General features: G+C 39.1%; 1 protein-coding gene across 1 annotated transcript in view; it reads right to left on the bottom strand.

Annotated features, from left to right (window-relative positions):
• Window positions 1–16,659, bottom strand: part of LOC117992078 (G-protein coupled receptor dmsr-1) — a 45,978-nt gene that overhangs the window by 4,802 nt on the left and 24,517 nt on the right. Inside the window, exons 2-6 of the mRNA XM_034979734.2 lie at window positions 10,839–11,293; window positions 8,961–9,119; window positions 8,381–8,517; window positions 6,118–6,220; window positions 1,314–1,692 (exon numbers count right to left, since the gene is read on the bottom strand). Coding sequence (XP_034835625.1) covers window positions 1,314–1,692; window positions 6,118–6,220; window positions 8,381–8,517; window positions 8,961–9,119; window positions 10,839–11,114 — 1,054 coding nt within the window. The 5' untranslated portion in view covers window positions 11,115–11,293. The remainder of the gene's footprint in view (window positions 1–1,313; window positions 1,693–6,117; window positions 6,221–8,380; window positions 8,518–8,960; window positions 9,120–10,838; window positions 11,294–16,659) is intronic.

The following is a 16,659-nucleotide window of genomic DNA, read 5'->3' as shown; positions in this document are numbered from 1 at the left end:
GCGGGCAGTAACCCTGCAGCATCAGGATTAAGGAGTTGAATCCAGAATTTTTTATGTGACCACGACGTAAACTTTTTTGTTGATTTAAAAAAAAATTTTGCAAATCGGTCCAGAAACCTCGAAAAAATCGATGTAGAAAAAAGAACCACCTCCTTTTTGACAGTCGGTTAAAAACCGATGACCTTGAAATATTTACGGAACAATCTTTAAAATATCCCCTTTCTAACAAAAAAAGAATGAATGAAATCGGACTACGCGTTAATGAATTACAACTCAGTATACATTTTAACTTTCGTCCCCTCTCCTACGGGAACCATGCTGAATTTCGGGATAAAAAGTATCCTATATTCTTCCTCATAGTATGACCTCAAATCGTACCAAGTTTCATTGGAATCCATTCAGTAGTTCCAGCGTGATGCGCGGCCGTGATACAGACAGACAGACAGACAGACAGACAGACAGACAGACAGACAGACAAAAATGAAAAAAATTACAGTTTTGGGTTCAGTATCGATTATAGAGTGCCCTCGAAAAAAAATTTTCAAAATATCTTCAATGTACAGAATTTGACCTGTTACAATTTTATTATAAGTATATTGATTCAGGATTTTGTAAGACATTCTTTCACAAAAACCTTGTTCTTTACGAAAACAACAAAAAATCGGCCAAATCGGTTGATTTGTTCTCAAGTGATGATCTTACATACATGCGGCAATTGATTTATGTACTTAAATTTACCTATGTACAATATTTAAAGTTTTCTTCTTAGTGGGAATTGTTTTATCTCTGGTAAGTAACATTAAGAAACGTCAGAATTCCACGGAATTAAAAATCAAACTATAATTAAATTTGCTTGCACTCAAAAATGTACACACAAATAAAAAGAAAACTTATTAGGAAATGTACAGTTGTTTAAAGACTATAATATCTGCTTGTAAATGAAGATAAGAAATTAACTAGACCCGGGAGATAAGTTTTTTTACTAGTAGAACTAAATCTAAGCTATTTTAAAAGACCTTTTAATTTATCATTAACAGATAGACGTCCACTGCTGGACATAGGTCTCTTGTAGGGACTTCCACACGCCACGGTCTTGCGCTGCCTGAACCCAGCGGCTCCCTGCGACTCGTATGATGTCATCCATCCACCTAGTGGGGGTCTTCCAACTTTTTCAAACTTTAATTTATCAAAGCTACTCAAATAGCAACCAGGAACTTTGAACGCTAAAATGTTCGCGTTGTTACTACGAAAATTGTCATGAGCTCTTAGTTCAAACTACATAATTACCCAAGTTAGACGAACTCAGTACAAACCTAGAATTCCTTGGGGAAACTCCGTTAGCAGGAACAACAAGAGAACTGCGACAAGCATTCTTGTAGTCCGGTCCGTTCTCCGTTCAGCTTTAGACCGCTTTGTGGACTTCCTTGTAAATATATTCCCGTTCCCATTTACCACTGCAGGGACTGGACAAGCACTGTATCCTTTCAAGGCTTTCTTCCTGCTGTTCGCCCGGTATAGCACCCGGATCAACCAAGCACTGATCACTGTCAAAATCACGCAGGGAAGTAGTTTTATAACAACCGCATGCACCCAGAAGTTGGTCTGGTATAGTCTGCCATCGTAGTTGGAATCAACATAGAACACTTTTGTTGGGCCGTTGTCTATTGCGTAGTCTTGATGTATTGTGAAGACCTGGAAACCAATAATTAGTTGAAGTTAATGGCAAACAAGGTGACTTACAATAGAACGAAGTAATTTCTGCTTGGTTAAATGTAGTCGACATGGCTTGATTGTTAGACTGGCTGACATCTCTATAAGTAGTCATTCTAACTTCACTCATATGATTATTTACTTCTATTAACAAGTTTATTCATATCCAAAAGTAACAAAACTTTTACTCCCGAAAGTAATAAAATTATTATTAATCCGTATAATAAAATTATCAGTAATCTGAATAATGTATCTATTGTCATTTTTGAAAAATTGTATGGCGTTCGTTCACAATTAACAACATCGTTTAGTAACGTACGGATAGGTTGATTACTAATTTCAACCGTTAGCAAACATGTTTAAAACGAGTCGACAAAAAACCTTGTCTAGTAAATAAAAATTCTCTAAAATATTTTAAGCATCTGGTGCATTTTTGAAAAAGCAATCTCTATACTGTTGCACGCTCAAAGGGAACTAGGAAATTGAGAACGTGGAATCTACTTTCAAATTATTTTCCTCCAACATCAAACAATCGTCTGAAAATAGAATGAAAATAGCGACCGTCGGAATTGATTAATTTAAGGTGGGATCCGACAAGAACCTTGACCGGCAACCTAAGTGCCATTTGTTCCTTGCCTGTCTCACCGTTCTTTTACAAAATCAATCAAGTGGCTTCGATCTATTTTTGTGTCGAATCATTTTAATAAACACTACCTGAATTCTAAAACAATGGATTATAAAATTTACTTATGAAAAACAATGGGAAAAATACAACTACCTTAGACCTGAGCAGCCACATCAGAAATATAATTTTTTTAAAGTAGATATGTACTAAGTTAACCAATAGAGTAGAACAGAATAGAATAAATTTTTATTCAAAAAAACTTTAACAAGACTCTCTTCAAGCTTTTGAATCAAAAAGCCGTTATCCTATAAGTTTAGGTATCGATATAAATAAATTTTATAATAGCCGCAATGAGGATCATTTTTCTTATAGTTCTTTTCAAAGTACTGATAAATTGAATAAAAGAAACAAACAGAAAAGCCTGAGAGCATAATATTGTGTACTGTAATTTGCAATTACTAGTCAGTAGGTACATTTTGTTTAACTCATCCGGCTGAGCTGACCTACAAATTTTCCTTTTATTTAGATACTATTTTCCAGCCGAGTAGATACAGTCCAAAACAACGTGATACTGTAATAGAATCGGGAACGATTAATTTAAGGTGTGAGTGTCGGCCTTGCCCGTGAAACGAAGCGCCATTAATTGTATCATGCCACACCATTCCCTGCACAATCAATCTACTGACTTGGATGTATTTGTATTCAATAATTATTTCGCTACAACTAACTTCGGTTCAATTAAATTTAAACTTCCTATAAACTGAGACATTCGACTTTGCCTAGAGATATTGATCTCCGCAATAACCATCATGCAAGAAAACCAATAGTTTAAAAATGATGATTTTAAAATCTGGCTAGCAATCTCGAATTTAGAAAAAAATATCTAAATAGTTGCTATTTATTATTCAAAAATGGTCATAATATTAATGTAAATTGAACATTTGAAAAGAGCAACCGCCAAGATTATTGTTTTTGCTGGTTCTTATCGGTAGGAACGACATCCCAAACCATTGCTAAATTATTTTGACGATTCAAAAGCACTTGTAAAAGTTTATTTGATTAAAAATATAATTTTTTCGATTCTAAATGGTCATTCAAATCGGTCCATCCGCATCCGTCCAAACGCTACAAACGACAAAAATCGTAAAACTTTAACGCTTCTCTTTTTAGGGCTCCGTAGTAAACAAGGAACCCTTATAGTTTCGCCATGTCCGTCCGTCTGTCCGTCCGTCCGTCCATCCTCGGTTAATCTCAGAGACTATTAGTGCTAGAAATCTGTAATTTGGCATGGGTATAAATATTAATCACGCCGACAAAGTGGTGAAATAAAATTGTGATATTTTTTTAGGGTAGCTCCCCTACATGTAAAGTGGGGATGAATTCTTTTTTTCTCGTCTACCCCATAGTGTGGGGTATCGTTGAATAGGTCTTTTAAAAATACTGTGGGTGTGGGAACATCATTTTTCGATTTCTAAATCCGTTTGTAAAATATGTTTTAAAATGCTAATTTTTATTAGAGTCAAGTGTCCCGTCCCTCCCCCCTTTATCAGCCAAATGGTAGTATATAGGAACGTGAAAAATTCACAGCAGTAGTATATATAATCAATTTTAAAAGAAAACTATCATGACTAGCTAATTTGTGACTACAGAACCCTACACTGCGCGTGGCCCGCCACGCACTTGGCCGGTTTTTTGATTCGTGGTTAACCAATAAACGATAGGTACATTCAATTTACCAAATGTAAAATATTTTCTTTTACCTAGACCACCAATTATATTATTTGAGTTTCAGAAAGCCGCAAAGCTTTCCCGAGGGTAAATCACAAGTGCTTGTACGTTACGTAAAAACGTTTCCACCATAAGGATTCCCAACTCTATATTGCATGTTCTTTTCAGGCCATTCTAACAAAAGAAAATGGTTTTACTGAGAAAACGTGTTTATCGAGAGCGTAGTGTTTTTATTAATAAAATTCTTATACCCATAGATTGTCGTAATTTACATCAGTTTCTTTTGTTTTTTTTCACTAATTAAAGGAGAATTCAAAAGGCGAACTTAACAGTAAAATTAGTGGTCCCATTGGTTCGAACGGAAAATTTTAATTGGCGCGCTAATGAAAATTTACAAACAAGAAAGGAATTAAAATAAAATAAAAAGAACAGAAATAACTGAGGTTGACTTTATTGGGCTAATATCCAAGAGTGTTTCCTACCAACTAACCTTCAGGATTGACCGAAAATATTAATATTTGCTGGTTTGCACTACTTGCTACTACATAATTATATTTACCATATTAGGCTAATATTTATAAAGGGTGGACAATAATACCTAATTAACGCTTTATGAACATTTCCGCGATTTCATTTGTATTGAATTTGTCTTTGCTTGTGCGACTAAAGTGTAATCCAAATCACTTCTCGCAAAGTCCACCTGCCTATGAATGTGCCGTCAAAAACTGTTTAATCGAGTCGAAGATTCACCGGAATAAACACAAGCTCACAAGCACAAGGTGTTTAGTGATATATCAGTTTAAAATGGAAGCAAGCTAATCTGGAAGGGGTTAGTATAATAGCAATTTCAGAATCAGTTTTAGGCAATAGAATTTCAGAAACAGGTGATTGGATTTTGACATCGTTGAAAATGAAAATATCCATGTAACATAATAAAAGGCAAAAGTATTAATATATAGATTATTAATAAATTAAATATGAGTCAATGTTCTGACTAATATTAAGTCATGTCCACTGGCAAGTTTTTGCTGTTTCTGTGATTGTTATGTCAATATCAATAAGTGCAAGCATTTTCCGTTGAAATGTAACGCAATTTCTTGCGCAAATATTTGATACAATGCAAGTGACCTGCCAGAGCTAACATCTGCAAGTTTTATTGCTAGTAGATACGTCTTAGTAGGTACAGCACCTTTGAAATACACCTCAATGCGAAAGTTAAACATATTTCGCTGTACTTAATAGGGGGCACAAAACTTTCATACGTGCGAAGTTTTGCAAGTCAAAACTTAGATAAACGATAAGTTCTTAGGAAATTTTCTTGTACCAGAATTCTACACGTTATCTGGAATTTTCCTTTTCGTCGATCAGAATTCCACCTAATTTCATAGAAATATAATTAAACCTATATTCTATTTTGAACTAAAAAAGTTTTATTTAAAAGTAGTAAGCTTTTCTAAGAGATCTTTGAAAACTTAGCACTGACATGCTTAGTAAGCGTCTACTTGAATAGTACATTAAATATAATACAAATCATGAATAGTACATAAAAGTATTTCAAATTAAGAGATAAGTACGTCGAGTATGTAGGTACTCAAATCTGTTGGTAAGTACTAAAATAAATTTCTGTTTTTAAAAAACTTTGATGTGCCCTGTGTCTGGAAAATCTATTGTGTCCAAACAAAAAAAATCGTCTTTGTTAACCTACATACATTATAATACTTTGTTTACATACATTATACATTATAATTTATTAACACTGAAAACATTACATTTATTTTTTTGGACAGTCGTGTAAAGCTAAGTTTTAGTTGTTACCAAAAAAGGTACCATCTCGGCTCTACACCACTCTGCAGGCAGTGGCGTGAAGCTCATAGATGCATAAACGCACTGCTTACCCTCATTGTAATTAATCAATGCTTATTTTTCATTTTAACCTGCCGTAAAATAAATTCATACCTAAATACCCTGGCTTGAACTCCGGTGCACGCCACTGTCTGCAGGTGTGCGTTTCCCCTAATCTCTCCTACTAAAATTATATTTTAAGAAATACTTACGAAGTACGACGGGATACAGAGTATAGGAGGCAAGAGGAAGCTGCTCATAATGGCGATGGTGCAGCGTCGTTCTGTACATAAGGAAGGCCCGTGGGACGGGTACCTATAGAAGAAGAGAAAATTAATAACGCATTTTCAATGACTAAGTTACTAGCACCTTACCTTACCTATAAAGATAGGAACCTAGGAATAAACACAGAATGCAAAGGCGGTCCTCTAACCTCGATTTATCCCAGACAACTGTTGGAAAAAGGAGAAGACAATGTTGCGAACAGTTTGTCTTATTTATATGAGAAAATAATCTAAATATTTAGAACATCAGCGAGCTCGTACTAGAGTGATTGAAGACTCTGCCTTGTAAAATACAAGCTCATATTTTTCTCCGAATAAGATATATGTGTGAGAAAGATTGGTACACTTGGCGCCTTGCCCAGTAGTCGGTACCTGTCCTCCATATTTACATAAATTGCTTACTGAGATTTGTAGTTCATAAAAATGATTTTCTATGAATTCTAGCTGAAACTCGCGACTTTATCCCCATGGATTCAGATTTTTTAACCGCGTGGAAACTGTCTGATTTCCTGCCATAAAAAGAATGCTTTATCCATCTCTAAAGGATGTGTGCCAGATGTTGTCAGGATCTATTTAACGGTTGAGACTTCAATTTAAACAGATAGGTATGGAAAATATAAGCTGGTTTATCAGTTCGTTTTCTTGAGTGCGCATCGTACAAATATTAACGGATCAATTAAGGCGAAACTAAGTTCTCAAATTAATTATTCAATGCTAACTAACTACATGATGTTTAAATAAAGTTGAACATTTGCTTAGTGTCAGCTCAAAGTACTCAAAGACCCTTGCATAAAGGTATAAACACACGGATGTGTCGTAAATCGTAATGCGACGAAAAGCGATCGGACAGAGTAAACTTGGCAATAAGTTATTTATCGAAAATTGTGTACGAATTTGAAAAAAAATCCAATTCCAAAGCCATAGGGGTTCAATAACTGTTGATAGTATGAAATAATATTTTAGGTGCCGAGCATAGATTAAAGAGCATAATTGAACTCTTTAATTGTGACTACTTATTATGTCCTTATATAGTACTTATTCTCACACGGGTTAGCGTAGGGGCTATGCGGGTGTGCGGGACATCCCCACCCGATTGCCATTTCCACCTGTCGCGTACTATAGACTGTACCACACCTCTGTCCACAACATAGTATAGTGTGTTTGCAACTTTACACTTACATAAATATGTATAAGTAAACCGTATACTACCTACTGCTGTCAAAGAATGCATATTAATTAATAATCCAATTAATTATTAAGCCCGTCACAAGCAAACCTAACTTGAAATGCCAAAGGTATTTCGATAAATTGGCGTGCTTGCTCTACTTACAACCGAAATTACAATAAGTAATTGTTTGGATGATCAAAAAGACTTATAAAATGAATCAAACGGCCCTAATGTAAGATTGTAAAAATTATAAAATACTAAGGTACTAAGTAATATGTCATTCAAACCTGAGACATTCAGTCATTCCTTCTGATTTTGAGCTATCACCTGGGTTATTAATTAATTCATTATTATTGCCTTTTTATATAGGTATTAACCTATATAAAAAGTCACATTTGTGCTCAAGTAACTTTTTACTGCAATCTAAGTTTTCTAAGGAGGCCTTTGAACAGACTTCCAAAAACGGGGAGGTTCTCAAATCGACCTGTTTTTTTCTAAGAAATTGGTGTACATAGAGTAATACACCGCTTTGTCAGAGATTTTTGAATTTAAGTGTTGTAGTAATCTTTACCTTAGAATAGTACAACGTATTCTACTTCTTTTCTACAATTATATAGGGTGTAACCAAAACGCTGACAAAAACGAAGACAGATGATAGTACTGATGATTACTGATATGACATAAAAGAAACGCGAAAAAATATATAAAAATCCTATAATTTTGTAAAAGTTTACGATATATATTGCAAATAAAACATCTGACTGAAGCTACAGGTCAACGAACATTGCGTAAGTAGGCCACTCGAAGTCAATGCCGCGTCGTAGGTAGGGCATTGACCCCAGTTTTGCACGCTATACATTGCGGGATTGAAAAATATTAAATCACTAAAACTACAAAATGAGGCAAATGGTTATTGGTATTCTATTGTGTTTAGGTACTATAGCAATAACGCTTAGTTTTTGCTAGCGTTCCCGTTACACCCTGTATAGGTAGCCGGTAGGTGTCATGGAATGCATTACTCACTTGATAGCAATGTATCGCCAGATGGCCAGTGACAGAGTGAGCAATATGGACGCGGTGTGCAGGATCTGCGTGAAGTGCATGTGGAACAGCATGTACACCGCCCACGAGTACGGCCGCTCCACTTGGCCCGGGAACAGCTGCGAGTAAATACACTTTTGACGACCTCCCTGGCGCAGTGGTGAGCGCTGTGGTCTTATAAGTGGGAGGTGCCGGGTTCGATTCCCGGCATGGGCAATTTGGGATTTCATGATTTCTAAAATTGTCTCTGCTCTGGTCTGGTGGGAGGCTACAGGGCATCGTACCGGAACGCTGAATCTCTTGGCGGCATGGCTTTGCTGGTAGGGTGGTAACTAGCCACGGCCGAAGCCTCCCATCAGACCAGACCAGAAATTTAGTAATTATAAAATTCCAAACCCCTGCCAGGAATTGAGCCCGGGACCTCCGACTAATAAGACCACAGTGCTTACAACTGCGCCAGGGAGGTCGTCAAAAATCGTAATTTTGACTTGTGTGGTGCACAACGATAAATGACGTCAGTAATCTGTAAAACCATCGCTAATTATTCATAGTTCATACTCACGAGATATCTGTAAATAGCAAAGGGCACGTACTCCAGCATGACAAACACGTCGGCGACGGCCAGCCACTTGAGCAGACGGTTGATGGGGGCGGTGGCTAGGTCCCTCCGCGTCAGGACGGCCACGTTCAGCGCATTGGCTAGGCTACCGAAGAGGCAGATCTGTAGAGGTCATAGACAGTTAGTGCAAAAGACAGAGTTTAAGTACATCTGTAGACTATAGATAGACTGCATGAATAGGCTGGTAGTATGTGGGTAACTACTTTTGTTGTTATTCTAGGTATAGGTACTTGATGATTTTGAGAAAGTTCGACCGGATCTTGATATAAGCGAAATGACGCAGATGAAACTTGATAAAATAGCAATATTTGTTCATGAACACATTGTAATTTTTTTCTTGTGATGTAACCACAAATTCACGGTTTTTAGATTTTTCCCCTCATGTCTGCTATAAAGCATAGTTTACACGGAGCCAACACTGGCTGCCAATAAGACTGGCAGCCAGTGCTGGCTTGGTATTGGCCTTGTGTAAACAGTTTTTCAAGCCAAGCCAGCGCTGGCTGCCAACGCTGGCGAGAATAGAGCGACCGTCTATTTTTCTAGCCAGTGACCTCCGCCCGCATACCCTTCGACCCCCGCGCCAGCGTTGCGGACACGTGTAGACGAGTCTCGCCAGTCACTGGCGAACGTCCGTACGGTGTGTGTTCTTTGTTGTTTTATTTGGAATTTCTGCGACAAAATGCCGAGAAAATTCAACGAAGAGGATACTTTGAAATTCGTACAACTTTATAGAGAGCACGAATGCTTGTGGGATAAGCGTTGCAATGCATACAAAAATAAACAAATGCGCGATTCGGCACTAGAACAACTTCGTGTAGGAATGAATATAGAAGAACTGACTCTCGATGAAGTTAAATCAAAAATCAAAAAAAAGCTCCAGTTACAGGTCTATCGCTTAACCATTTTCTTATCCAAAGTCGTTTCGCTCCCTTTTTTTGTAATATATCAATCAACTCTTCTCTTAATAGTGCAGAGATATTCCTTAAACATTTCTTTTTCAACAGCCTTTGCCACGTATTCATTATTTTTTCCAAACGTGTGCACACCAGAAGAAAAAATCCGTGAATGATTGGCCGCGCCTAAACAACAAGGGCCAGGCCAACGCTGGCTTGTCTGCAGACTGGCGCCAGCATTACTGGCTTCGTGTAAACTCTACCTTAGACCTACCTTTGTGTCAAATTTCATGATTCTAGGTCAACGGGAAGTACCCTATCTATAGGTTTCTTGACAGACAGACAGACAAACAGACATTAAAGTGATCCTAGAAGGGTTCTGTTTTCCTAAAAATAAGTAGATATGTTTGAATCAGGCTAACCTAAATCCACGTGAACGCCGTCGCGGGCAATAGCTAGATGTAGATAAAGTAAAGCCGATTGCCGTATACCCAAGTATTTTCACTTCATTAGATATTCATTGCACTCAACCACACTACATACCTAACTATAAATCTCATCGGACGGATACTGGCTCACCAGGAACCCAAGTGCAATTGTAAAACACTAATCGAGATCGAAATCAAAATGAAGATACTAGAGATTCTCACCGGACGATCGCGATTTGTTAATCAAAATTGCTTAAAATACTATGGGTCTACAAATGGAATGGAATGACTATTAAATTTTAACGCCTGTGCCTTTTGCGTAGTCATTTCGTTCGTCTAGTTGTTATCCCCATTAGGATCTCGACCTGTCGCGTAATATACTTACTTGCAGTAGAAACGACGTCATGTACCTACCAGTGGCAAGTTCATATAACTATTCAATAACGTAAATAACTTGAATAAAAAAAATCAATTCCAAAAAAGTATCCAGTAACACTTACCAATAAACTGATGTAACCATGTATACTATTGTATGCGAGGATGAGGTCCCGAGATTCCCCGGAGCAATAATCGAAGCGATCGCATTCCTTTATAACGGAAATATTGTATTTGTTCCTTAAATCTTCGAGCGCCTTTAGCCATTCTTCTATAGGGGTGTGGTTCCCACCTCTTTTGTGCAGCAAGGATATAAGTCTCGTGTCTTCTAAGAAGTAAGTGTCGTTTGTTCCAATGTAACTGAGGTTATGTCTGGATCGTGTTTCATCGTCCGCGAGCATTGTGAACGGAAAGTGCACCTTTGTTCATCACTTACACCGTAACTCAAGTCTCACGTCCCATCTATTACCACTTAGTACTATAATAGTGAACCTGTGTGACATCTATTATGTCGGTGTATATCGGTCCTCTTGAATAGAAAATTACTTGCACACTTCTGCCATGGTAACCGACATTGTATCTGCAAAAAAGTAAAGAATATTTTAATGTTTTATTTAGCTTTACTTTAGAATATGACATGACAAAGCTTGGGGTGCTCAACAGAGCAAAGCGGTACTTCGCGCCCGAGCATAGGCTCCTACTCTATAAGGCGCAAGTCCGCCCTCACATGGAGTACTGCTCCCACCTTTGGGCTGGAGCACCCCAGTACCAACTCCTTCCATTTGATCGGATCCAAAGGCGGGCTGTTCGACTTGTGGACGATCCCAAACTAACCGGCTCGTTGGAAAGCCTGGAGCACCGCAGAGACGTTAGCTCCCTATGCGTGTTCTATCGCCTGTATAATGGGGAGTGCTCTGAGGAGCTTTTTGACCTCATTCCACCCTCTTTTTTCTACAACCGCACCGCGCGCCACCGTAAGGAATTTCACCCTCACCATCTGGGTGTCTGGTGCACTTCGACCGTCCGCTGCGCCAGATCCTTCTTTCCACGCACGTGCAAACTGTGGAACCAACTCCCATCGGCGGTGTTCCCACTAGATTATATATAACATGGGGTTATTCAAGGGGCGGACCAACAAATTCCTAAAAGGCCGGCAACGCATCGGCGGCTCCTTTGGTGCTGCAAATGTTCATGGGCGGCGGTAATCACTTAACATCAGGTGACCCGCCTGCTCGTTTGCTCGCCATATCTATTAAAAAAAAAAAAAAAAAAGAATATTTGTTGCAATTCTTGCAGTAGATTGTATAATGCGTCCGAACTAACAAAGGAAAAATTTTCGCCATGTTAATCTATATTATTACATAAAAGGAAAAGCTGCTGATTGACTGTTCTATCAACGCACACCTCTTACTGAACGGATCGGGCTGAAATTTGGCATTCAGATAACTATTAATATGACGTAGACATCCGCTAAGAATGGATTTTTGAAAATTCAACCTCACTCTAAAGGGGTTAAATGGGGTTTTGAAATTTGTGTACTTAGTCCACGTGGACGAAGTCGAGAGAATAAGCTAGTTCAATATATTATTTTGAATGTAGAATCATTTTTAAACTTGGTAAACATGTATATTTTCAATGTATGTTTAGGGCAAATCGGTACGTAAAGTTGTAGTAAATACTATTATTGGTAAAACATCTCAACATGGCGGAAACTGCCTTAGTCTAGTTTGAACGCACTATACTATACACTTACATAGGAAAGATACTATAAATGCCTAGTCGATTTATAGTAGAGAGCATTGCTTAAAAGTATTGTATTTCTGAGACCCTAATGGCTTTAGCGTTGATGACTACGACTAGCCCCTGTGATGACTGAATACCTTCAATTAGAAAACGTAACCAGATCTGAACAAATTAACAAAAGATCTCTTCCCAAATTAAACCAACTACTTAAGGTTCGAACTTTGCCTCGTAATAGAAAAATTGATACCTTTGAGCTTTGTATAGGTAGTAGGTACATTAGATAAAGCCGCAGTGAGAGACAGCGCCTTGATCCGTAGCAGCTTAGGTAGAAACTCGTAGAGTGGTGCCTTAACCACCTAAATCTTCTAAAAGCTTTAGACACGGCACACCATTAGGCCACTAACACAGAGAATGCCTATGCAAATAACTTCGTAAGGGATAGCTAGTTATGACAGAGAGTAAAATAATTTACTTTGATCCCACTTCTAAATTGTGGGTGTAGACACCTCGCTTCGCTCGGTCAATGAAGTCAAAATGCAACGCTGTGATAACTTCTAACGTGCTTCAAAGGAATAATACTACTATGAAACAAAACTACGAGTAGTAGACAGGTAGGTACTACGACCTACGAGGTACTATCAAATACGTAGCGCATCGTTTCGTTCTCAATATGTACGCCGAAGTGTTTTGATATGAGAATCCGATCCAATGTGCAGTAGAAGACAAGTTTACATAACAATTACCTTGTTTTAAAAACGACGGGACAGATGTTATAGCATACTAGTTGTTTTCTAAGGCTCAGGGCACACTGTGGACGATTACCTACTTACTACCTAATCCTTTTTCTTAGGTTTCATAAGAAAGCGTTAGAGAGCATTTTTGGGCACCGTAAAGTGTGCCCTAAAGCAGAGATACTCCATCACCATCCTATGGACTACCAGTGAAGCTGTGTAATTGGGTCGCCAGCTTCCCTGATGGTCGCAGCATCAAAGTCGCTGTCTACGATTTTTGCTCGGAACTCAAGCCTATCAATGCTGGCGTCCCACAGGGCTCGGTGTTATCACCCACACTGTTCATTCTGCATATCAATGACATGTTGCATGACAACAACATCCACTGCTATGCGGATGACAGTAGGTACAGGTCATGCCCTCTACAAAGAACATGCACAACTTTCTCACGCAGGCCAACCTTCGGGCCAGGTTGGATTTGGGTGCAATCGCTCTTTGCCAGTAATTTTGTTTTTTAATTTAAAAAAAATCTTATCACATTGGAAACCCGACTCGACAGATAGACAGACAACGAAGTAATCCTATAAGGGTTCCTTTTTTCTTAAGAGGTACAGAACCCTAAAAACTAAAAACTTTCAAAAGAATTTTTTTTTAAATTAAGTTAACTCTTGTGGCAGAATGTTTATTATTATCAGACTACCGCTTGTGGCCGCGTATGGACACTTCCTTTTATAAATGAAAATATTAGAAAAACGCTAGTTATTTTGTTTCGCGAGCGCAAACATTTCGTGGAAAGGCCTGGTAGGGAGCATTATTCCTTACTTCTAAATATATAAAAGGAAAAGGTGACTGACTGACTGACTGACTGAATGCTGACTGACTGACTGACTGACTGATCTATCAACGCACAGCTTAAACTACTGGACGGATCGGGCTGAAATTTGGCATGCAGATAGCTATTATGACGTAGGCATCCGCTAAGAAAGGATTTTTGAAAATTCAACCCCTAAGGGGGTGAAATAGGGGTTTGAAATTTGTGTAGTCCACGCGGACGAAGTCGCGAGCATAAGCTAGTATTAAATAAAAACAAAATATTAGAAAAATGCTTGTTATTTTTTTCGCCGTGCTAGGTATATCTACGAAGTACGAAATATAAACGCCCACTAACAAGGGTTATTTTTCCAACAATAAATAGAATTCCCATTTCTTTTACAGTGTCAGAGAATTATGAGTGTGGGGAAAAGTCAGTGCTTTGATTTATTAACTTCACCGGCGATATGTGTGGACGTGTTTGACTTTTTGTGAGGAAACGTAATAACCTATTTCGGAATGTCACGTTTTAACTCGTCAAAGCCCCAAAAATGTCGAAAACAAAAAATAATGATGTTTATGTAACATAGCCTAATATTATCTCTATTTTTTCTTTTATGTTTGCTACAGGTGTCCGTTGGGGTCCCAAGGTGCTGGAATTGCGTCAGGAAAGCGCAGCGTTGCAAGATAGGTAGACCGACGAAATCAAAGGAGTCGCAGGGAGCCGCTGGATGGCGGCGCAAAATCATGGCATATGGAAGACAGAATTCACTACAATAGACCTATGTCCAGAAGTCCATACTATGTCCAGATTATGTAGTATCGGTTGCTTTTGAGCAGTTTAAGGATGTGGCGGTTACCACAATAGAAACTAGATGGCGCTGTTCAATCGATGACGTAGTCCCGAACAAATGTACCACCGATAGCAATCGCACTAACGGAGTTTTCTGCAATCTGGACTATATATAGAAGTTTCAAGACATAACCGTCGGCCCAGCTGGCGCTACCGAGCACAACCAACCGCTCGGTGGGAGATCTCCCCTTTGGTACGGTCGAGCCTGCACACCGCTCCCGTACATTGGTGACCCCGACGTGATCAAGAATGGTCGCACACCTCAACAACCGACGAAATCAAGAATGGTCGCACACTACAACAGCCGACGTCATCGAAGATAAACCGCACACCGCCGCACTCCGCACTGGCGCATACGTGATCAAGGGTGATCGCATACACAGCAACACCTTTGGATCACACACCGCAAGCCCGACGTCTCCTCCAAACTCCAAGTCTACAAGCAGCAACAGCAAGCACATCGAGGCCTGTAAGACGGATGTAGCCACAGCTTCGGGGCACAATGGCCCTGCACTCCATCACCAGCTACAAGCGTCCTGGTCTACCGCTTCTCTGGTTGGTTAGCAGCCATTGCCCTTCCTTCACACGCCTTCACGCTACAACGCCACCTCTCTTCACTGCTTCACACTACGCGTTCGTCTCGGAGGGGAGTGATGTGGCGGTTACCACAATAGAAACTAGATGGCGCTGTTCAATCGATGACGTAGTCCCGAACAAATGTACCACCGATAGCAATCGCACTAACGGAGTTTTCTGCAATCTGGACTATATATAGAAGTTTCAAGACATAACCGTCGGCCCAGCTGGCGCTACCGAGCACAACCAACCGCTCGGTGGGAGATCTCCCCTTTGGTACGGTCGAGCCTGCACACCGCTCCCGTACAAGGGCAAGCAGCCTCGACTTGAGGCAAGCTAAGGCTGCTCAAATGGATATTATGTGATATTAGTCGTCTCGTCTGTCTTCCTTAAACGAACGAAAAATATGGCTCTACGAAATTTTTTAATTGCTAGACGTGCCGTCTCGATGAACGTCAATGAGATCGATAACGAGCATTCCGTGGGAACCACGTCATATTACTTTACTCTATGGTGGGAACTTTTTGGTCTCCAGCCCCCCAATTGTGTAAGAATAACCATTTCATGGCTATCGCAATCGTCAAGAATTCTGCCCTTTGATTGGCTGTGAAAAAATGTAAACAGCGAATCAACCAATCAAAGGGCAGAATTTCTTGACGATTGCGATAGCCATGAAATGGTTATTCTTACACAATTGGGGGGCAGGTCCGCCAGGTCAGAATCCTTGCCGCATGATTGAAGGACAAACAAATACTCTTTCGCATTTCAAATATTAGATAGTAAATTTTTCTGCGATGGAAAACAAAAAAAAAATCGCATTTTTCCAAACTTTTCAAATCTTTGGAAACGGACATTTTAGAACATGTTCAGACAGAAACAAGTAAAATAAACCAGTATAACCTAGAACTAACAATAAACGCATGCAATAAGCGTACAGTTTCCTTCTCTAGATAAAGAGAAAGCTTCATTTAAATCAGTATACTTATTAGCTGTATGCCACAGATAAACGTGATAAGGATAGCAATTAACACCGGCCCGTTATTGGAAACAGGACGGAATAGAGGGCAAATCGGTGCCGACTTAGAGCACTATCGACTGTTGTTTACTTTGAATCTTTGTGCTTGCATAAACGGAATTGAGAGTCTAGAATAGGTCTCAACGCCCACCTCGGTTCGAAATGATGAAGGGATTAAATCGATTACTATCTTTTGTACCTACGATTGCACCTACAAA

The sequence above is a fragment of the Maniola hyperantus genome, chromosome 20 (genome assembly GCF_902806685.2).
Source record: "Maniola hyperantus chromosome 20, iAphHyp1.2, whole genome shotgun sequence".
Taxonomy (NCBI): domain Eukaryota; kingdom Metazoa; phylum Arthropoda; class Insecta; order Lepidoptera; family Nymphalidae; genus Maniola; species Maniola hyperantus.
Note: the sequence above shows the minus strand (reverse complement) of the source record. Positions and strands in the feature narration are given on the sequence as shown.